Source organism: Pseudoliparis swirei, chromosome 7, assembly GCF_029220125.1.
Source record: "Pseudoliparis swirei isolate HS2019 ecotype Mariana Trench chromosome 7, NWPU_hadal_v1, whole genome shotgun sequence".
NCBI lineage: Eukaryota > Metazoa > Chordata > Actinopteri > Perciformes > Liparidae > Pseudoliparis > Pseudoliparis swirei.
The window spans coordinates 14,856,492-14,880,639 of record NC_079394.1 but is presented as its reverse complement, the minus strand read 5'-3'; the positions used below and the strand labels follow the sequence as shown (position 1 = coordinate 14,880,639).

Genomic DNA, 24,148 nt, shown 5'->3' with positions numbered 1-24,148 from the left:
TTCAACGCAGCTTATATCGTTTAGATCAGTGGTCACCAACCTTTTCAAGCCAAAGATCCTTGACCTCTGCCTTGGTGACCTGCAAGATCTACCTATTGCGGCGTTGAGAGAAAAAGACTGTCCAGACTGTACTTACAACTTGAGGCTTTTTATTTGGCCTCATTGAATGAAATCAAACACTTAATTTCAGTGCAACATACAAAAGGAAATTATTTGTGAACCACAGAAAATATGAACAAGAAAAAACAGTGCAGTTGAGCTCTGTGTCCCATCACAATTCCATCAAAAGTCATGTGACTCAAGTCAGTGTGATGGCTGTGACTGAACACTGTCTGTGAGTGCCTTGTAGTTGGGCTCATAAGCACAGACCGCCAGTCGGAGGCAGTCTGTTAGGTGTCTGTTAGTAAGACGGCTCCTGTACTTTGACTTTGCGATTTTCATCTGAGAAAATGCCATTTCACAGAGGTATGTTGAACCAAAGTAGGCACTCACTTTTAGTGCACATGCACTGAGGAGAGGAAACTTCTCTCTGTTGACAAGTCCCCAAAAGTCACTGTCCCTTGACCTGGCTTTCAGCTCTGTCATTTTGCATATCAACCATCTCCATGTCCACTCCACCTGGCAAAGCAAATGCTTTATGTAACTTGTCTGCAACCTCCTCTGTGTTAATGGGCAGAAATGGATTCGCAACAAATGCAGCAATATCCTCCATTACGTCGAACTCACCAAAACGTCGACTAAACTCTGCTGCCAGTTTGTCCATGTGCACACAGTATTGCTCAGGGTGAACATCAGAACTCTCTTTGATGGCATGTGACATTTTCTCCAGGTTGGTAAAGTGTGTCAGCCTCCCTTTCTTAAGATGTCCGGTCCAGACACAGAGTTTAGCCTTGAACGCATTCACTGCGCTTATCATGTGGTGCAGGTGCCGGTCTTTTCCCTGGAGGTCGCTGTTGAGTAAATTCAGTTTTGCCGTTAGGTCTGTCAGAAAGCCCAGGTCCAGTAGCCACGCATCATCAGATAGTTCCTCGTGCTCCTCGTTCCTTTTCGATAGAAACGCCTTTATCTCAGGCAGCAAGTCAACAAATCGCTGCAGCACTTTGCCACAACTCAACCACCGGACATCAGCATGCAGAATCAGGTCTCCATAGGAGGAATCAAGCTCATCCAATAACGCCCTGAATAAGCGATGCTGAAGCGCTTTTGCTCGGATCGAGTTTACCACTTTGACCACCAGTGTCATTAAATGAGAAAAGTCCAGAACTTTCCCAGCCAAGGCTTGCTGATGAATCACACAGTGGTACTTCATGAAGTCATGGAAATCCGGATCATTACGGCACAGTGCTATAAAACCAGCGTGCACACCGCACATTGCCGGTGCCCCATCAGTAGTGATTGACACAAGCTTATGAATGGGGATGTTATTTTCATGGACATAGCTTTTAAACACATTGTAAATATCCTCACCTCTGGTTCTCTGCTTTAAATGGAGAAGAGTGAGGAAGTCTTCCTTTGTTGTAAAGTCCTGGAAAGCCATTCTGACAAATACAACAAGCTGAGCTGTGTCCATTACATCCAGAGATTCATCAAACTGAAGTGAAAAATATTCACAGAGAGACAAGTCCTTCAACACCTGTTGACAAACATCCTCTGACAGTAACTCGACCCTTCGTGTCACTGTTGCAGGACCAAGCGGTACAGCACGGAAAGCGGCTTTTATCTCCTCTTTGTTTTTGAAGTTGCTGCAAACAGTCTCTGCGGTGATGGCCATTGCTTCCTTGAATAAATCCCCATCAGTAAAAGGCTTCTTGTGTTTAGCCAAAAGATGGCTAACACGAAATGACGCTTCAGTTGCAGCTTTATTCTGAGAAGTGGGTTTTGTGAAAAGCGACTGCTGAGCCTTCAACTCTACCTTCAGCTCTTGAACTTTCTTGGCGCGGATTTCGCTCTTTGGTGGGTAGCCGTTTTTGAATTTTTGGCGGTTAGTGTTGTGGTACCGCTCCAAATTTCCTCGCTTAGACAGTGCCTGTGACTGGTGGCACAATATACATACACACTTTTCTTTTACCATGGTAAACATAAATTCTTCCTCCCATTCTGGATGGAAATGGTAGGTTTTTGCCTTCTTTTGTGGAGCCTCTGCCATGCTTGCTATTGCTACGTTCACACCGAAACTTGCGTGAGTTTACTAACGTGACTATTTTTTTAGTATTATTTATTTTGGATTCATTTGCGAATGAGAGGGGGCGTGGCTTATCTCCGTGACATGAGTTTTATCAGTCTGACATTGCTTTTGCGTTGCTTCTGGAGAACTGGCGGGGGGTTGCTGTTTGCAAATCCTGGTGCACGAGAACGCGCGTTCAATTTAAGAACGCTTCGGCTGTGTGAAGCTGGGTTTGGTGTGTGTGTTCGGCTTGATACGGCTACTCTCAACTCATGCTCAATGTTGAGCTCTTGTTTTGAAGGGCAGCTAATCTCACGGGGGTAGGACATGGCGAGTCGCGCATGCGCAAGCATAACCTGTTAACGGCGTAACGTAAACATTAACACGAAGGTACAGCCTTTTCGCCATTGATTTATTAATTACGTATGTGTCCGTGTACATAGAACTTGTGTAATATGTGAAGTTCTCAATAAAGGTCTTTCTGCATTTCCCCCTGCGCCTCACCTGTCGTACCGCTGCGTACATTCCCCTCATTAGTGGAGCACAGCTGAGAATACCGCTGTGTGAACGCACCTTAAGAATACATTTTCAGATGTTCATGAATCAGACGGAGATCTTTTCTGACGTTGATCTTCCGAAGTCCGTAAGAAAACATTTCAGAAGACTCTCCATTAAATGTTCGAGAATGTGGAAAAATGTGTTTCAGAATTTATTTTCATTTTATTTTGGAGACCGGTCGATCGCGATCGACGGGTTGGCGACCACTGGTTTAGATCATCAATATAAAAAATGGCCTTCAAGGCGCGTTTCCCCCACGGTGCTGTAACTCTGATTTAATGAATGGGCCCCTCTAAGTTTTGTATTATCTTTACATTCTTTCTTCTTCTGCGCTCTTCACCACATCTGAGCGGTTCCCAGCGACCTGTTTACGGCTTCCGACGTGTGAACCCGCATGCGGAGCGCAGCGCTAACTGTTCAAATATCAGCGCCGGTGTTTTTACAGGTGCGGACACATTTAGTGTGCGCCTGAAGAAAAGGGTCGGCCTAAAAAGTGTTAAAGAAAGCTTCCCCATGTATCGCATGGAGTCATTAAACTGGGATATCATAGAGATATGTTTGTATATAGATAATATAGATACATTCTGTTCATGATCTTTGTCGTTTTCAGATTTCTTTTACCCGTCGATTTCTGATAATTTCTATAAAAAATATCTTGTATTTTGAATATTTGCTAAGCTTTTTCACTACTTCATGACATTTTGATAAACCTAACTAAGTGTTTCACGATCTTTTCCTTAACCCAATTAAGTGTTTCACGATCTTTTCCTAAACCTAACTAAGTGTTTCATCATCTTTTCCTAAACCCAACTAAGTGTTTTCCGATCTTTTCCGAGACCCAAATAAGCGCTTCACGATCTTTTCCTGAACCCAACTCTGTGTTTAGCGATCATTTCCTTAACTCAACTAAGTGTTTAGCGATCTTTTCCGAAACCTCAATAAGTATTAATGATATTTTCCTAAAAAAATCAAATTATTTTGGTTATTTGGTGAGCTTTTTCACAATCTCATTCACATTCATCGCCTGAACTTATTTAAATGTGTCATTAATTATACATTTTAAGCTCTTGTAAATGTTTCTGACAAACAGGAGGAAATCAATCTATTTTTTAAGGAGTTTTCTTCAAGCAGAGATAAGCCTGAGTTAAAACAATGTTAAAGGGTGAAAAGCTTACATAACGATCCTTTAGGGCTTCATGTGACTTCTTCTCTTTCAGGTTAAGGGTAACGGTTGAATGTTGTCTTTTCCAGGACGCTGGCGAGTGCAGGAAAAGAGCTCAAAGATAACTTCCTGAGGGCCCTGGCAGAGCGAGAGGAGGCCAACCTCAGTGGGAAAACCAGCGTGAGTACATTACTACACCACTCCGATTGCTACGTAATGGGATTCCCCTCAAATAGTTCTGCAATTCCATTAGGATAGGAACAGAATACATACTGTGTCAAGTTGAGCCTTGCCCCTCCCCAAATACCAGGAGAGCCAGCTGCCTCTCCCTTCTATAAAGCCCCATTTTCCAAAGTACCTTGTTTCCGAGGTGCAACTTTTAGATTGAGGGGCATGTCTAGATCACCTGAGGAGAAGCCTGAAGGGGTCTTATCAATCCTAAAAGAAGTTATGACTCAGTATTCCAGCCTATATACCAGCCTTATTTAAAAAATAAATGTAACTGTTCATGCTAATTTTTTCACGCGAACAAACAAACACTTACACCTAAAATCAAAGCTTAATTTCAATCGTCACTTACATGAAATCTGATCCCTGCATTTAACCAGTCTTCAGCATTCAAGAGTATGTGAAGCGCCCGAGACTTCATGTCCTGTGTGAAACCCAAAGCCAGATGTTACTTACGTGGTCGCGTGAATAAGAGCCGCTAGTCATGTGAGTTATTAGACTTTCCTTATTCACAAGAGCCGTTAGTATTGTTAGTTAAGTGAGTTGTTATTCCTAACCCTAACAAAGTTGTTTTGTGGCTCGGACCCGACTTCCTGTGAAGACGGGACTTTATTTTGAAAAGACGCTTTTGCAAGTAACGAGTGTACATTGACACAAGTTGAGCAAAGTGGCCTGGGGGAGGGCTCCAAAGGGTTCTGGGTCCATTGAGGCTAGCTGTCCGGTCCTTGTTTATCTGCAGCTGAATCTCCAGCAAAAGGCCTCGAATCTCCAGGTGCAGCCGATGTGTAGAGAGTGTGGTGGTGGTGGTGAGGGGGGTAGGCGGTGTGGGGGGGCGGGGAATCTGCTGATCTACTCAGCATTGTTCTGCAGGGACCATAAGTGTTGATAGACTCCAAATGATTCACTTCCAAGATGCTAGAGTTCTGTTTGACCTCCACTTACCTGCTCCCGTGGGCTCTGCAATTATAAGATCACATGGAGTGCACGGAGGGGGGAGTCGAGGCAGTAACACCAGGAGTTACTGTGTAAACGGTGTCCCCCCCCCCACACCTCCATACCTTGAACCATGAGAGCGATACAGCTTGTCTCTTCTCAAAGAACCTGCCAGTGTTGAACCGCGTGATGTAAAGTGTCTCTTCCTGTAGTCAGAGAAGAGGGCCAGAATAAAAACAAGCAAAATCTCACGTTGCGTCTTCCCAACATCGTTTTGCCGACTTTTCCTCCACCGTCTCCCTAATTTTGTCTTCCTTATGCTGAAAAATCTGGAAGGGGAAGATGTTTATTTTCTTTTTCGAGGGAGCCCCCACACACACACACTCTTGTTTGAAATTGAACCAACATTTGTACGCTTAATGCCGCCGCTCTTTTGAACCTGTTTGGTAAGTAACGGGTAATCTTGATTTGACCAAGCTTGACCTCAGCGGCATATTTACATTACGCAGATGTATTCCAGACATTCAGTAAAACATGTGCAGGGTCTTTTTTCCCACCCCACATACTTTACATTCATATTCTCCTGTATGTATGCTTTTTAACATTCATATTGTCAATTGCTAACCCCTAACACTGTATTATCTATACCTTGGACACAGGTTTGGATTTCATCCCTCGTTCTCTCGGTTGCACCAACGGTCCTTTTTACGGGAAAGTCTCAAATTACCCACGTTAATCTTCGATGCGGTTCAATAATAAGACCACCCGGCGTCGTGGGGGATCTTTTACCCTGTGCATTATGGGACATTTTCATACACATGACTCCAGCTCCTCAACACCGAGGATCAGTCCCACTAACGCAGTCCAGGTCTCCACATACACTCGTCTTTAATGCAAAACAGTCCCAACACCTGATTTTCACTTTTTTCTCATTATTTTTGTACGTTTGCAATTATTTTTTTCAAGGAGACTTTTCTCAAAATATTTTCTGAAGAATATATTTATATATCTATATATATATGTATATACATATTAAAATAATGTGTTATAAAAATGTTTTATGATTTATTTCTAATAATATATTTTTTATATATGTATATGTAGATATTTTTTTAGAATATATTTTTTAGATATATTTAAATATTTTTTAATTATAGATTTATATATATATATTTTGTTATAGTATATTTTTCATTATATTTTTCTTAAACCTTATTTTGGCATTAAAGGAGTTGGGATTGTGTCTTCAAAAAATCATAAAATACTGTCATCAGCCATAAATAACTTCATTTTTGTCATGTTTTTCTGAATTTAAATGTATATCCGTCTGTGAATGACATTTTAAGAATCCCCTCCGTGAAAAAACCTTAAAAATTGAGATGTGTTTTCAAATAATAAACAGGTCCTTCTAGTTGATTTCTACAGAGGATTTCTCTTTAACCCATTTAAAAATCAAACACAAATTGCACGATTTGTTTTATGTGACTTTAAACTTCCACCGTCTCGTCAGTAAACAGAAAATCATCCACGCTGATTTATCGTCTCCCGTTGAAACGGACGACGCCTTCATTGTGGTTTTCGCCCATGGGGGAGAGGGGAGGGCGGGTCTCACCTTCATTGTGGTCCTGGCCCCGTTCATCAGAGTGGAGGTTGGGGGGGGGGGGGGGGGGCTGACCCTCCTTTCGTGTCCTGCTCAGCCTTTCAAGCCAGTCTGAAATTACACCTGTCACTTAATACAGACTTCTTCTGCCTCAGTGCACACATGACTCCCGGTGAACCACACTGGTTCCCTTCTTTAAGGCAAAGGAACACTAGATGGTGAAGCCTATTTTGCATCCAGAGTACTTCAGTAGTTCCTGGTCCTCAGCCTCCATTGTGCTTCCCCTTCCTCGGACCGGTTGCGTAAAGCCGCCTCTCGCTCGCCTGAAAGTCACACACAAACAAAAGCTGCACCTGGGCAGCTTTGGCTCTGTTTGCACTGGGTGTAAGAAGTGAAGTAAAAAAAATCGAATCCAGTTCACACCTGCACAGGATGCCTGGGGGTGGGGGCGCGTCCATTGTTGAAAGATTTGTATGTGAAACCGAAAGGTGCCGTGCCACCACCCTCGCTGCTGCCTGTTTGTTCTCATTGTGTCGCAAAGGGCTCTGATAGCATCAATGTGGACATTGCAATACGTCGCATTATTGACGAAGAGACGAAAGGATTGAAATAAACGAGTTCAATAAATGCCGTGTGCCAAATTCTAGAGAGTATCAGACGTGTTCAGAAATGCCCCGTCTTGCAATGTTTAGATATTGCGTCCACACTAAAAACGTGTCACTTTGTTGTCGAAACCTTCAACCACAGTTGTTACTTAGTTAGTCGTAGGATATCAAGCAGAAACTTGTTGGTGCTGAATTATATCAATCATATCCGAATGCTTTTCCATTGAAATGCAAATTACTGATGATTTGAATTTAGTTAGTTATATAAAAGATGAATTGGTCAGCTTAATACACAACTGGACCCCTTTATAAAAAAAGTTCTGTTTCCGGTGCCTCTAAAAGGGAAACACAGTGAGGACAAGAAGGAAATGAAATGTCACATTGAGGCGACATGATGAGCAGAACTACCAGAATGGACCAAAGGGGTATCGAATTATTTTATTATTATTATTAATTTAGTTAGGCTACCGACTCCATCGTAGTCAATATCCCTCAGCCGAGGGTACATCGATGCCTACCTTATTGCCCAATACACAGGCTGTACATCGATGCCTACCTTATTGCCCAATAGACAGGCGGTACATCGATGCCTACCTTATTGCGCAATACACAGGCGGTACATCGATGCCTACCTTATTGCGCAATACACAGGCGGTACATCGATGCCTACCTTATTGCGCAATACACAGGCGGTACATCGATGCCTACCTTATTGCGCAATAGGCAGGCGGTACATCGATGCCTACCTTATTGCGCAATACACAGGCGGTAAATCGATGCCTACCTTATTGCGCAATACACAGGCGGTAAATCGATGCCTACCTTATTGCGCAATACACAGGCGGTACATCGATGCCTACCTTATTGCGCAATACACATGCGGTAGATCGATGCCTACCTTATTGCGCAATACACATGCGGTAGATCGATGCCTACCTTATTGCGCAATACACATGCGGTAGATCGATGCCTACCTTATTGCGCAATACACATGCGGTAGATCGATGCCTACCTTATTGCGCAATACACAGGCGGTACATCGATGCCTACCTTATTGCGCAATACACATGCGGTAGATCGATGCCTACCTTATTGCGCAATACACATGCGGTAGATCGATGCCTACCTTATTGCGCAATACACAGGCGGTAGATCGCTGCCTACCTTATTGCGCAATACACAGGCGGTACATCGATGCCTACCTTATTGCGCAATACACATGCGGTAGATCGATGCCTACCTTATTGCGCAATACACAGGTGGTAGATCGATGCCTACCTTATTGCGCAATACACAGGTGGTAGATCGCTGCCTACCTTATTGCGCAATACACATGCGGTAGATCGATGCCTACCTTATTGCGCAATACACAGGCGGTACATCGATGCCTACCTTATTGCGCAATACACATGCGGTAGATCGATGCTCACCTTATTGCGCAATACATGCGGTAGATCGATGCCTACCTTATTGCGCAATACACAGGCGGTACATCGATGCCTACCTTATTGCGCAATACACATGCGGTAGATCGATGCCTACCTTATTGCGCAATACACATGCGGTAGATCGATGCCTACCTTATTGCGCAATACACAGGCGGTACATCGATGCCTACCTTATTGCGCAATACACATGCGGTAGATCGATGCCTACCTTATTGCGCAATACACATGCGGTAGATCGATGCCTACCTTATTGCGCAATACACACGCGGTAGATCGATGCCTACCTTATTGCGCAATACACAGGCGGTACATCGATGCCTACCTTATTGCGCAATACACATGCAGTAGATCGATGCCTACCTTATTGCGCAATACACATGCAGTAGATCTATGCCTACCTTATTGCGCAATACACAGGTGGTAGATCGCTGCCTACCTTATTGCGCAATACACATGCGGTAGATCGATGCCTACCTTATTGCGCAATACACATGCGGTAGATCGATGCCTACCTTATTGCGCAATACACATGCGGTAGATCGATGCCTACCTTATTGCGCAATACACATGCGGTACATCGATGCCTACCTTATTGCGCAATACACATGCGGTAGATCGATGCCTACCTTATTGCGCAATACACATGCGGTAGATCGATGCCTACCTTATTGCGCAATACACAGGCGGTACATCGATGCCTACCTTATTGCGCAATACACATGCGGTAGATCGATGCCTACCTTATTGCGCAATACACATGCAGTAGATCTATGCCTACCTTATTGCGCAATACACAGGCGGTACATCGATGCCTACCTTATTGCGCAATACACATGCGGTAGATCGATGCCTACCTTATTGCGCAATACACATGCGGTAGATCGATGCCTACCTTATTGCGCAATACACATGCGGTAGATCGATGCCTACCTTATTGCGCAATACACATGCGGTACATCGATGCCTACCTTATTGCGCAATACACATGCGGTAGATCGATGCCTACCTTATTGCGCAATACACATGCGGTAGATCGATGCCTACCTTATTGCGCAATACACATGCGGTAGATCGATGCCTACCTTATTGCGCAATACACATGCGGTAGATCGATGCCTACCTTATTGCGCAATACACATGCGGTAGATCGATGCCTACCTTATTGCGCAATACACATGCGGTAGATCGATGCCTACCTTATTGCGCAATACACATGCGTAGATCGATGCCTACCTTATTGCGCAATACACATGCGTAGATCGATGCCTACCTTATTGCGCAATACACATGCGGTAGATCGATGCCTACCTTATTGCGCAATACACAGGTGGTAGATCGCTGCCTACCTTATTGCGCAATACACATGCGGTAGATCGATGCCTACCTTATTGCGCAATACACATGCGGTAGATCGATGCCTACCTTATTGCGCAATACACATGCGGTAGATCGATGCCTACCTTATTGCGCAATACATGCGTAGATCGATGCCTACCTTATTGCGCAATACACATGCGGTACATCGATGCCTACCTTATTGCGCAATACACATGCGGTAGATCGATGCCTACCTTATTGCGCAATACACATGCGGTAGATCGATGCCTACCTTATTGCGCAATACACATGCGGTAGATCGATGCCTACCTTATTGCGCAATACACATGCGGTAGATCGATGCCTACCTTATTGCGCAATACACATGCGGTAGATCGATGCCTACCTTATTGCGCAATACACATGCGGTAGATCGATGCCTACCTTATTGCGCAATACACATGCGGTAGATCGATGCCTACCTTATTGCGCAATACACATGCGGTAGATCGATGCCTACCTTATTGCGCAATACACATGCGGTAGATCGATGCCTACCTTATTGCGCAATACACATGCGGTACATCGATGCCTACCTTATTGCGCAATACACATGCGGTAGATCGATGCCTACCTTATTGCGCAATACACATGCGGTAGATCGATGCCTACCTTATTGCGCAATACACAGGCGGTAGATCGATGCCTACCTTATTGCGCAATACACATGCGGTAGATCGATGCCTACCTTATTGCGCAATACACATGCGGTAGATCGATGCCTACCTTATTGCGCAATACACATGCGTAGATCGATGCCTACCTTATTGCGCAATACACATGCGGTTTATCGATGCCTACCTTATTGCGCAATACACATGCGGTAGATCGATGCCTACCTTATTGCGCAATACACATGCGGTAGATCGATGCCTACCTTATTGCGCAATACACATGCGGTAGATCGATGCCTACCTTATTGCGCAATACACATGCGGTAGATATATGCCTACCTTATTGCGCAATACACATGCGGTAGATCGATGCCTACCTTATTGCGCAATACACATGCGGTAGATCGATGCCTACCTTATTGCGCAATACACATGCGGTACATCGATGCCTACCTTATTGCGCCAATACACATGCGGTAGATCGATGCCTACCTTATTGCGCAATACACATGCGGTAGATCGATGCCTACCTTATTGCGCAATACACATGCGGTAGATCGATGCCTACCTTATTGCGCAATACACATGCGGTAGATCGATGCCTACCTTATTGCGCAATACACATGCGGTACATCGATGCCTACCTTATTGCGCAATACACATGCGGTAGATCGATGCCTACCTTATTGCGCAATACACATGCAGTAGATCGGCCTACCTTATTGCGCAATACATGGGTACATCGATGCCTACCTTATTGCGCAATACACATGCGGTAGATCGATGCCTACCTTATTGCGCAATACACATGCGGTAGATCGATGCCTACCTTATTGCGCAATACACAGGCGGTACATCGATGCCTACCTTATTGCGCAATACACATGCGGTAGATCGATGCCTACCTTATTGCGCAATACACATGCGGTAGATCGATGCCTACCTTATTGCGCAATACACATGCGGTAGATCGATGCCTACCTTATTGCGCAATACACAGGCGGTAGATCGCTGCCTACCTTATTGCGCAATACACATGCGGTAGATCGATGACTACCTTATTGCGCAATACACAGGCGGTACATCGATGCCTACCTTATTGCGCAATACACATGCGGTAGATCGATGCCTACCTTATTGCGCAATACACATGCGGTAGATCGATGCCTACCTTATTGCGCAATACACATGCGGTAGATCGATGCCTACCTTATTGCGCAATACACATGCGGTAGATCGATGCCTACCTTATTGCGCAATACACATGCGGTAGATCGATGCCTACCTTATTGCGCAATACACATGCGGTAGATCGATGCCTACCTTATTGCGCAATACACATGCGGTAGATCGATGCCTACCTTATTGCGCAATACACAGGCGGTAGATCGCTGCCTACCTTATTGCGCAATACACATGCGGTAGATCGATGACTACCTTATTGCGCAATACACAGGCGGTACATCGATGCCTACCTTATTGCGCAATACACTTTCGGTAGATCGATGCCTACCTTATTGCGCAATACACATGCGGTACATCGATGCCTACCTTATTGCGCAATACACAGGCGGTACATCGATGCCTACCTTATTGCGCAATACACAGGCGGTACATCGATGCCTACCTTATTGCGCAATACACATGCTGTAGATCGATGCCTACCTTATTGCGCAATACACATGCGGTACATCGATGCCTACCTTATTGCGCAATACACATGCGGTAGATCGATGCCTACCTTATTGCGCAATACACAGGCGGTACATCGATGCCTACCTTATTGCGCAATACACATGCGGTAGATCGATGCCTACCTTATTGCGCAATACACATGCGGTACATCGATGCCTACCTTATTGCGCAATACACAGGCGGTAGATCGATGCCTGCCTTATTGCGCAATACACATGCGGTAGATCGATGCCTACCTTATTGCGCAATACACATGCGGTAGATCGATGCCTACCTTATTGCGCAATACACAGGCGGTAGATCGATGCCTACCTTATTGCGCAATACACAGGCGGTACATCGATGCCTACCTTATTGCGCAATACACAGGCGGTAAATCGATGCCTACCTTATTGCGCAATACACATGTGGTAGATCGATGCCTACCTTATTGCGCAATACACAGGCGGTACATCGATGCCTACCTTATTGCGCAATACACAGGCGGTAAATCGATGCCTACCTTATTGCGCAATACACATGCGGTAGATCGATGCCTACCTTATTGCGCAATACACAGGCGGTACATCGATGCCTACCTTATTGCGCAATACACATGTGGTAGATCGATGCCTACCTTATTGCGCAATACACAGGCGGTACATCGATGCCTACATTATTGCGCAATACACATGCGGTAGATCGATGCCTACCTTATTGCGCAATACACATGCGGTAGATCGATGCCTACCTTATTGCGCAATACACAGGCGGTAGATCGCTGCCTACCTTATTGCGCAATACACATGCGGTAGATCGATGCCTACCTTATTGCGCAATACACATGCGGTAGATCGATGACTACCTTATTGCGCAATACACAGGCGGTACTTCGATGCCTACCTTATTGCGCAATACACATGCGGTAGATCGATGCCTACCTTATTGCGCAATACACAGGCGGTACATCGATGCCTACCTTATTGCGCAATACACAGGCGGTACATCGATGCCTACCTTATTGCGCAATACACAGGCGGTACATCGATGCCTACCTTATTGCGCAATACACATGCGGTAGATCGATGCCTACCTTATTGCGCAATACACAGGCGGTACATCGATGCCTACCTTATTGCGCAATACACAGGCGGTACATCGATGCCTACATTATTGCGCAATACACAGGCGGTACATCGATGTCTACCTTATTGCGCAATACACAGGCGGTACATCGATGCCTACATTATTGCGCAATACACATGCGGTAGATCGATGCCTACCTTATTGCGCAATACACATGCGGTAGATCGATGCCTACCTTATTGCGCAATACACATGCGGTACATCGATGCCTACCTTATTGCGCAATACACAGGCGGTACATCGATGCCTACCTTATTGCGCAATACACAGGCGGTACATCGATGACTACATTATTGCGCAATACACATGCGGTAGATCGATGCCTACCTTATTGCGCAATACACATGCGGTACATCGATGCCTACCTTGCGCAATACACATGCGGTAGATCGATGCCTACCTTATTGCGCAATACACATGCGGTACATCGATGCCTACCTTATTGCGCAATACACATGCGGCACACCGATGCCTACCTTATTGCGCAATACACATGCGGTAGATCGATGCCTACCTTATTGCGCAATACACATGCGGTTTATCGATGCCTACCTTATTGCGCAATACACATGCGGTAGATCGATGCCTACCTTATTGCGCAATACACATGCGGTAGATCGATGCCTACCTTATTGCGCAATACACATGCAGTAGATATATGCCTACCTTATTGCGCAATACACATGCGGTAGATCGATGCCTACCTTATTGCGCAATACACATGCGGTAGATCGATGCCTACCTTATTGCGCAATACACATGCGGTACATCGATGCCTACCTTATTGCGCAATACACATGCGGTTTATCGATGCCTACCTTATTGCGCAATACACATGCAGTAGATCTATGCCTACCTTATTGTGCAATACACAGGCGGTACATCGATGCCTACCTTATTGCGCAATACACATGCGGTAGATCGATGCCTACCTTATTGCGCAATACACAGGCGGTACATCGATGCCTACCTTATTGCGCAATACACATGCAGTAGATCGATGCCTACCTTATTGCGCAATACACATGCAGTAGATCTATGCCTACCTTATTGCGCAATACACAGGCGGTACATCGATGCCTACCTTATTGCGCAATACACATGCGGTACATCGATGCCTACCTTATTGCGCAATACACATGCAGTAGATCTATGCCTACCTTATTGCGCAATACACAGGCGGTACATCGATGCCTACCTTATTGCGCAATACACATGCAGTAGATCTATGCCTACCTTATTGCGCAATACACAGGCGGTACATCGATGCCTACCTTATTGCGCAATACACAGGCGGTACATCGATGCCTACCTTATTGCGCAATACACATGCGGTAGATCGATGCCTACCTTATTGCGCAATACACAGGCGGTACATCGATGCCTACCTTATTGCGCAATACACATGCGGTAGATCCATGCCTACCTTATTGCGCAATACACAGGCGGTACATCGATGCCTACCTTATTGCGCAATACACATGCGGTAGATCGATGCCTACCTTATTGCGCAATACACAGGCGGTACATCGATGCCTACCTTATTGCGCAATACACAGGCGGTACATCGATGTGACTGACACTTGGTTTACCTATGGTGCATTACAAACACATCACACGACAGATTATGACGGATGGCGATGCGTTCCACCTTCATCGGGCGATGTTGACCGAAGAGCGCAATGAAACCCTGAAAGTAAACATTCACTCCCTTTTTAAAGTAGCGAATGAATCTGTTTCTCATTGTACCGGCGGAGCCGATCACTCACTAGCTAACAACGGGGAGCGTCATTAAAACAATGCTTCGCCATAAAGAGGCACTTGTTTGCTCTCGGCTCGCTGCTGAAAAGCAGCGGGAACGCCGTCACAGAGGTCAGTTTGCGTTGTGTCGGCGGGAAAGGAAAAGCCAACCGATGGAAGTCAAGATAAAGAAATAATGTTTCCAAAGCTTCTGAATATATCTCATGGATTGGAATCATCCAACTCAGTTTTTTTGTGCAGTTTTTGTTTCTTTTTCGCAAAACATTTCGTAGGTTTAGTCGATAGCAAAACCAGTGAAATTCCATAATTCTCTAGACCCTTTCGGATATCATGATAAAAATAAGAAGAAAACCACAATTCTACTATATATACTTCACAATACACTCCTTTAGTACCGTTTGAATGCTGTTTTATTGAGATATAGAGATTGAAAGAAGCATTAAGTATATCTCAATGCAACCAATGTGGACATTTTAAAGGTAAAATGTATTTTGCCGGTTTTCACATTATTTTCAATCTCCCACCATTTTTCACTTGTGGAATCCAACCGGTCGGCCTGCGCTCTCATGCCCAGAGGGGACACCCTGCATAAAGAAAGTGTTTGTCTTTGGTCTGTGGACCCAGCCAGTTCTATATTGATAAGCTCCTGTCGCTATAGATAATAAGGTGGTCAGTCATGCAGCCCAGAGATCAAGTATAGCATTGAAATTAAAGAGGAATTCCCAGCCCTATTGCGTTACCGGCCCGCTCCCCTTTGTCCTGGTCACGGGCAGTAAAAACAACAATGGGAAGTTTGATTTCAAAGCAGCGGGACCAAGGCGGACGGCCTTTAGAAAGGAAAGGGTCCTGCGGGGCTATCGGATGACCTTGACTTGAATGGTGTCACAGAGTTGTGGAGAGGTGGGTCGTGAGCCCCCCTCCCAACAGTTTGCAACCATCTATCAAGTGGACAAAAAAAAAAAAGCGACCATTGTGATATTGGAGATCACCTGTTCGGCATCTGTTTTCTTTTTTAACTTCTTAAGACTTCAGGGTGTATACACCCCAAAACGACCAACCTCGTTGTTTTGTTGGCTTTTGATTCATGTGCCCCCTTCTCCTCCACACCTCTTTTTTTCTGAGCTGTAATACTTTGGCTGCACTTTCTCACGGTTGCAGGTCTTGAGAGGAAAAACCGTAACGTTTGACTGTGAAATATTACTTTTGGCTGATAACAAGACGTTGACTTCATGGCCAGTGTCTTTGTCTATAGAAAGAGAAAATGGATAGCTGAAGCATTTTTGTGCCATGTCAAACGCAGCCAACATGGCAGCTGTGCCGCGTCTCTCAATAAACCCAATCTGCCACAGAGGGATTTGCAAAGGAATGAGGAGAAGTCTTCATGTGATATCGTCTTCTTGAGCTTTTTGACGGATGCCAATTGAAAGATAATAATAGATTGGTCTGATAGATATTTTAATTATTCCGACAGGGAGAGACACTGCTGTAATGGTTTCTTCTGCACCCCGCCCTCCTATGAACAGCTGCTATTGTCCAGAGACATCGCTCCCAAAAAATACCCAAACCCCCCAGGACCAATTTTCCGAGCGACTGAACAACGGATACGCTCAATGTAAGCTCTCTTTTTGGTTTTTACTCAATGTGTATTCGTGGAATTTGCCATCAAAACATCTGTCAAGATGGGGGAGTCCCAATAAAGCTGACAGCGTGGTTATCAAAGGAAGTCTTCAAAAGGAAGTCACGCATTAAGAGCTGGCCGTCTGGATGGACTACCATCACTCTTCGTCACCATTGAAGAGTTATTGAGAAGCAGATTATTGGAGGGATTTCTGTATTTTTCTCCTGTCACCTCCCACATCCCATATCTACATCTGCTAAATCACGGGCAACAAATAACTCGTTGCCCCTTTTGCACTGAAACACCTGAACAGCCTGTAACCCCGGGCGGAAGAACCTCCGAAGAACCGGGACTCTTTCGCATGTCTTCTAGAAAATGTTGCGTATGCACCCTTGTCAAATGACATCGGGTCTACGAGTTAACCCTAACCCAAGTCTACGAGGAGTTTGGTAGCCAGTAGGTTTTAGGTCGGTTGTCCAGGTTGATACAGTTGCAGGAGTAAAACGGTTGTTACCATTGTTGGAACGCAACGGTTTTAATAGACCCTTTCGCGAAAGACCCGCCCTCAGAACGCAGACCGGCCAATCACTTTTGGTAAGACATCATACGAACCGTTGTATGTGGATGAGGTTGTATGATTGCAACAGGAACTAGAGACCTACCCGGCATTAAAGGAACCCTATTGTTCCTTGAGTTCATCCCCCTATACTGTAGTCTGGAGGCCTTTTGAAGGTCACAGGCTTCTCTCCCTGTTGTGAGAAGAGTTCCACTGTGAGGTTTAAAATCCTCCATTGCTGTAATCAATCATTATTTACAGCCGTGTTATCTTTTGCATTCCTTTCATTTGACTCCAACTCCCATCCGTGTATTAGAAAGACACAGTGTGCATGTGTCACATGTGAAGGGAGGATGGACCATCAGTGTTAAATACTACTTAAAGGTTTCTGGCCGTGTCCCCGGAGGAATGTACACCTGCCGAGTGCAGGCGCTGTGTTTTCTTTGCAGACTCCTCGGGCTCAACATCAACACTGCGCTCTGAAATATAGTCACTTAAATACCTTTAAATCAATGTAATGGATGAAGATATGTTCTTCAAATGAATTTACAGCCAACGCATTCTCAAAAGACAAAATATATAGTTGTGTTTATGCAGCCTTTTGTTTTCTTCTTCTTCTGCATACCACCATTACATCATCCCTTTTGGATTCGCCTCCAAAACAGTGATTAGATCATTCCAGTTTGTGTCTGGATGCATCTTCTCGTCGCGAAGGGAAGCCAACGGGTTACTCACCGTCTGAGGCTGAGAATCATCTTCTTATGTAACTACCGTATCCATTTGGTGGTTATAGAAGACATATGAGAGACAGAGCACTAATTATCAAATAATCTAGATCTGAACATTGGGTAAATGTATATGTAGATAGATAGATAGATATATACTTTATTTATCCCCAAGGGGAAATTTGTCGTCACAGTAGCAGCACCAATAAACCAAACACACAAGATTAAATATAATAAAATATAATATAATATGTAGACCATTCATTCAATGCAGGAAAGGCCTGTTTGGCCACAACAGCTTGTGTTGTCAATAAGGAGTGAGTGACCAAACAGACCTTCGTGTTCTTCGCATTAGGAAAAGACTCTTCAGGGCTGTCCGTGTTTTCATGGGTTTCAGATCAAAGAAATATGAATCCAGCTGCAGGCTCGAATCATTTCAAGACATGGAAACTTATTTGTGGAACGAGGTCTATGCTTCATGTGTTAAAGCTGCATTCTCTCTCCTAACCCCCAGGGGGCGACTCCTCTGGTTGTATAGAAGTATATGCTTTATGTGTTAAAGCTGCATTCTCACTACTGAGCACCAGGGGGAAGACTCCTCTGGTTGTATAGAAGTCTATGCTTTATGTGTTAAAGCTGCATTCTGTCTAGTGACCACCAGGGGTGGGGCGATTCCTCTGGTTGTATAGAACTCTATGCTTTATGTGTTAAAGCTGCGTTCTCACTACTGACCACCAGAGGGACGACTTCTCTGGTTGTATAGAAGTCTATAGCCACATGTGTTGAAGCTGCCTTCTCTCTCGTCAAACAGACCATAAAAGGCGGGACTACCTTGTGATTGACAGATTGCGGCCATGGTGTTGTCCGGGTTACACTTAGCTGCGCCCCCTCTCTATTGGCCGCTGCTCAGGATCGACTGTGATCAAAGTGATGGGAGCTTCTAGCCAACACAAATTCTTTAAACTGGCCCTCCTAAATGTAGAGCTTGAATCTTCTCTGCAGTTGGACATGAAGACGCGATGTTTCATTGTTCAAGATTCACGATGTAACCCTCTTGGCCAATCAGGTCGTGGTTGAAGGAATCCATTTATGGTCAAAAACATTGACACCCAATCTGGGAATTGGGGCTAACGCTCGTCCGCTGTGAGCAACATATGGAGCACATTCTTCAGAATCTTCTTTGTTTTATCGCTCCGGTATTATTCCACCTGAGTAAATACTGGACGGCATCTCTCCGGCCCAAAGGCACCTTCTCTCCTTCTCTCAGCCCCGTCGCCTCCCTGAGAGAGAGAAAGAGAGAGACAGAGAGAGAGAGAGTTTTGGTATTGGTGTCCTGAGAGACCAGCTGCTAGTGACGGACAGTTTCTCATCGCGTCTCTCCCGAGCTTCCTCCTCGCTGGAAATGCCAAAGATTTGAGCTCATGGTTCAACTTTCAAGCTTCTAGAATCGAGACATTCTCAGCATATTTGCAGGTCATTGTAATGCTTATTAGCACGCGTCCGAGGTTCAGAGACGATCGCAGATGGTTCAAGTCTATTCACAAATACCAAGGGGATTTTTAATCAGTTACGTTTGAATGACCTATTAAACAGAGGATATCCTCTCTGCTTAGTTGTTATTAATTAATTAGAAGTTACAGTTGTCATGTTAGCATTGAACCTTTGATTCATCACGTTTTAGTAGACACTTAAACCCTTGAGGTAAACACAATTTGGCAAGAAAAGTGTCATTATGGGTTGTAAAAATGACCAAAAGAGCACAAAAATACAAAAATAAATGAGAAAAATTACTAAAGGTTAAAGGTTCATTTAAAAAGAATAAAAACATTAAACACCGATGCATCACCTCGAGAACTTATCTGACACTGACGGCTGATATATTTCACGTACAGGCTTTGGAACCGATATATTCTGCTGTAATGAGCTTTGTTGGAGGGCAACATGTGCACGCCCATATTAGTCAGAAACGCAATATGTAACCTTTTTATCTCGTCAGATAGATGTATTTCTAATGCCTCAGCGTGGTTATTTATGAGTTAATTTCGAAGCGTATCGAGGCACTGTTTGTCTTAATTACACCTTTGTTCGATTTTGGGGGGAATTTTCCGTTTGATGGACAGTACGGTGCATTTTCTGAGGTCCTTTGGTTGGATTCTCAAAACATTTCCATTCTTAGATTATTTTCTAGCAGAGCGTCAAGAAAGAAGAGTGATGCGGACATTTAATTGCGTTAGCCGGAATGCTAACGGTCGGTAATGGATAAGAAAAAAGCCTTGAGTCTTGGTTCAGCCTCGTCGTTCTTAAAAGTCAAAGAATCAAGAATTAGGGAACAGCATTTCATACAATCTATATTTACAGGTTATGAAAACAAAAACCTCGCTATCTTATTCTCTTATCGTGCGGCGTGGGCCGGTAGCGTTGCCATCTTTGTGTTTACCGTGCCACTAATCGGGAGGCTGGACGTCTACGCCGTGAGAGACCTTCACCTTCATCTCGAAGGCAGAATTATTGTGAACTTACATTTTTGGCCAGATCTCACATATTTTTTACGTTTCTTTTTACAGGTTTTGGGTCCCTGGGCAGAACCCTGTGCAGAACCCTGCGGCCTAATTCCTTTAAGTGTTCTCTGGTTTCCCTCCACTTTTCACTCCCATTCTTTTTTAGCAAGTTGTGTCAATAACACGTTTGCCAGATGAATTAAAACATTTTTGTTTACATGTTGTTCTAAACAAACTGTGAGAAAGATCGTTCCTGGGAGGAACACCCAAACAGGAAATGCTACATGTTCCTGCTGCAAGAATGTCGAAAGAAATAGAAAGAAAAGAAAGAAGAAGAAAAAAGAAATAAGTGAAGAACGCACTGCCATGCTTTTATTTCGAAATTACATTTTTTTATAATCCAGAACAGAAACCACACCGGTCTCACAAATAGCTAAATGATTTATGTTGATTACCGCAGCTTACTACAGCACATTTTTTTGTCCTCCCTCCAAATCACACACACACACAATCCAAACTAACATGCGGCCACAGCGACCACGCTGGCTGGCCAGGACTCACCTGCTCTGGAGCTGTTTGTTTAGTGACTACCAGAGTGGTGCCGCGGTAGATAAACCCTCCACACCACTGCAGCCTGAAGGCCTTAGTATTTAGCTGAGGACTGTTTTCTTTACTTCCCATCCTGTACTTCCAGCTTCACTTTATTTATCAGCTGTGTATTTCCAGCCACCATCTGGCCCGGCTGATATCGCAGTGGTTGGTTGTAATATGGATATCCCCCTCGTTTATCTTATTGTCTTTGCAGAAAGAAAGTCAGATATCAGGAAAAAGAAGATGAACGTGTATGCACTGGAGAACGTCACTTTTATTGCTTTGGACAACATTAGTGTTGTCTTAAACCGTGAGCACAACTATTTTTATTTAATTTTTTCACAGTCCAAAAGCGGAGATCAAACAGAATCACGGTCGGTATTATTCATTCTGAACCGAAGTGCATTTCATGCTTTGAGAAAACACTGTGAACTCCTGGTGACTGCCGAGAGCAGGAGTCTCTCGGCCCGACGGGGGAGCTCCTCCGATGAGCTGCAGGCCAAGTCAAACAGAATCATGTTTGAACACCTATTTCCACTGGGATGGGGGTAGAGGGGTGGGTCGGGGGGGGGGGGGTAAATCAGGAGCTTTAAACAGGCCCGCCTTTGATAGAGATCCCGCTCTGTACGCTCTGAGGGCGGCGCTGGCTTATGTCGTCCACTTTGATCAGACCGCTGGAGCGTTGGTGTCGGACGTATCTCTGCTGCCCATAACACAAGTTTGTCTTGTAGCTTTCTTGGGGGTTTCTCTTCGTCCTGTATGGAAACGGTGCCATTAAGTTTCAGTTACAGTTGCTCAAGGACACGTGGACTATAGGCTAGACCTGCTAACCATTGACCCATTGTCCCAGAGTCAGATAATAAACGTCTCGTGGACTAAGGTCCTCCAGGATTCTAGCATCCTACATACAGTCAGGTCCAAACATATATGGACTGTCACACAATTGTACCTCTTTGCACAGATTCGTAACAGTTGAAATGGAGAACTTCAGCTTTAATTCAATGATTACAACAAAATTATCGCATCTCAGTCCCTCTCTCCAGTGGAGTGACAGACAACACTTTTACTAAAAAAACGAAGTTACAAGATTTGGTTTTAGACATTTATTTATCTACTATTGTATTCCTATATTCCACCACTTTTGTGAACGTAAGGCTTTGATAAACCAATTTAAAGCAACAAAACAGTTCGTCCACATGAGTAAAGAGATGTTTTCACGAGATTTGAAGAATTTTAATAAATCAGACTTCAACTTTGTAGCTTTAGGGCCAGATTACCTCTTTACACTGTGCCTAAAGACAATTGTGCTTAATTATATAGAGAGCAGAGATTGTTCTGCATTATTTTATATATAACACAGGAGTATGTATTAAATGTAAATGCCTTTTAAAAGTGAATTTAAGAAATTATGTAAAATTAAGAAAAAGACCTAAGACCCCAAAGAGAACCCAAAAACAAACCCAAAGACGAAACCAAAGAAGAACACAAAGATGAACTCAAAGATGAACATTTTTACGAAAACGGTTTGTGAAATGACTTTCAAATTACGTGGCGTGGAGGCACGTCTCTGCTTTGTGTTCCCGGGGGGGGGGGGGGGGGGAGGTGGCGGCCGCCATCTTTCTGAATGGGGCGCAGGTGGGAGCTGTTTGGCAAAGAGCTCGGTGCCACTTGACCCCGTCGTCACCCCGACCGGCTCCACGCACCCGGCCAGCGCTCTCTTTATTTACGACTGCTGCTCGTTGCGATCTGTCAAGTGGAATGTGAAGGAACCTGTAACTGCGTCTCCAAGTCTTCGTGTTTTTCAAAGCTTTCAGCCATGGGGTTCGGTGTGCGGTGGATGTTTAGATTTACAGCTTTCACCTCCGTGTTTACCGTTCATAAGGTAAACAAGTGAGGCCGCAGCTCCAAACACCGATTGGTTTAAGTTCGGAGGGCCGGACATTGCCCCCCCCCCACCCCTGTGTTAAGAGTGAGTTCATCCGGGCTTGTAAGATTTTAACCGGCGTAAACACGACTAATAACCGCTTCTCCAAATAAACAGGAATAAGTAGCCTAGAGGTTAGCGGTGCACTAGCAGGAAGCTGAATGGGGTCCGTGGGGAGAACCCAGCTGCTCCAGTGGATCCCAGTGTCCAGCACTGGGAGGCTGGTGTGTACTGGGCGGCTTCCAGTGGCTGACAGCAGATGACTTTAATGGAAGTAAATGGACCGATATTGGAGAGATAATATCTGTGTTTCTGTTTGGATAATCATAACTCAATGGAGCGGCTTGAATTAGCCGAGCTCTGGCTTCTGGCCGCGACGAGCTCGTCTCCACCAGCCAACGGCATGGTTGTCATTCTTGGTACTTTCTCCTACATGTTTGCTCAGTAAACAACGGGCCCTAAAAGCTTCTGTCAACGGCAGATAGGCCCAAAAACGTGGAGGAGTTTGTCTCTGGGTCAGAGGAGTTGACCTCCTGCTTGTGTGCACGGCTCAATGTGGATCAGGAGTGTGATAGTCAGGCCTTTCAAGATTGACTTGAGGTTACTCCCACTCTTAGAAACACACTTGAGTTAATTTTGCTCGGTATGTGTAAAATGTTCCTCACCACACGCCCTCATTGTTTAGGACACCCGGCAGACTGCCAGATTAAACCCAGGCTCCACCACCGGGACACGTCGGCCTTGTTAGCTTAGTGGTGGTACTGGCCACTGGAATGCCTCTGGGAGAGCTCAGAACAAGCTGCATTTTGATTGTATTGACATGAGATTTGTTCTTCAGGGAAATAGCAAGACAGACACACGAGGAAGAAGAATGAGAAGTGATGGAGGAAATGTTCCTCGAAAGAAGGCCAGAAAGGGAAAATTCAAAGGACTCGTTGATGTGTCCGACACCGTTATGGTTACAGT

The 24,148-nt window shown here is 44.7% G+C and overlaps 1 protein-coding gene across 1 annotated transcript in view; it reads left to right on the top strand.

Moving 5' to 3' along the window:
* Positions 1-24,148, top strand: part of cfap299 (cilia and flagella associated protein 299) — an 80,049-nt gene that overhangs the window by 22,363 nt on the left and 33,538 nt on the right. The window contains exon 3 of the mRNA XM_056419407.1: positions 3,974-4,064. Within this exon, the coding sequence (XP_056275382.1) occupies positions 3,974-4,064 (91 nt within the window). The remainder of the gene's footprint in view (positions 1-3,973; positions 4,065-24,148) is intronic.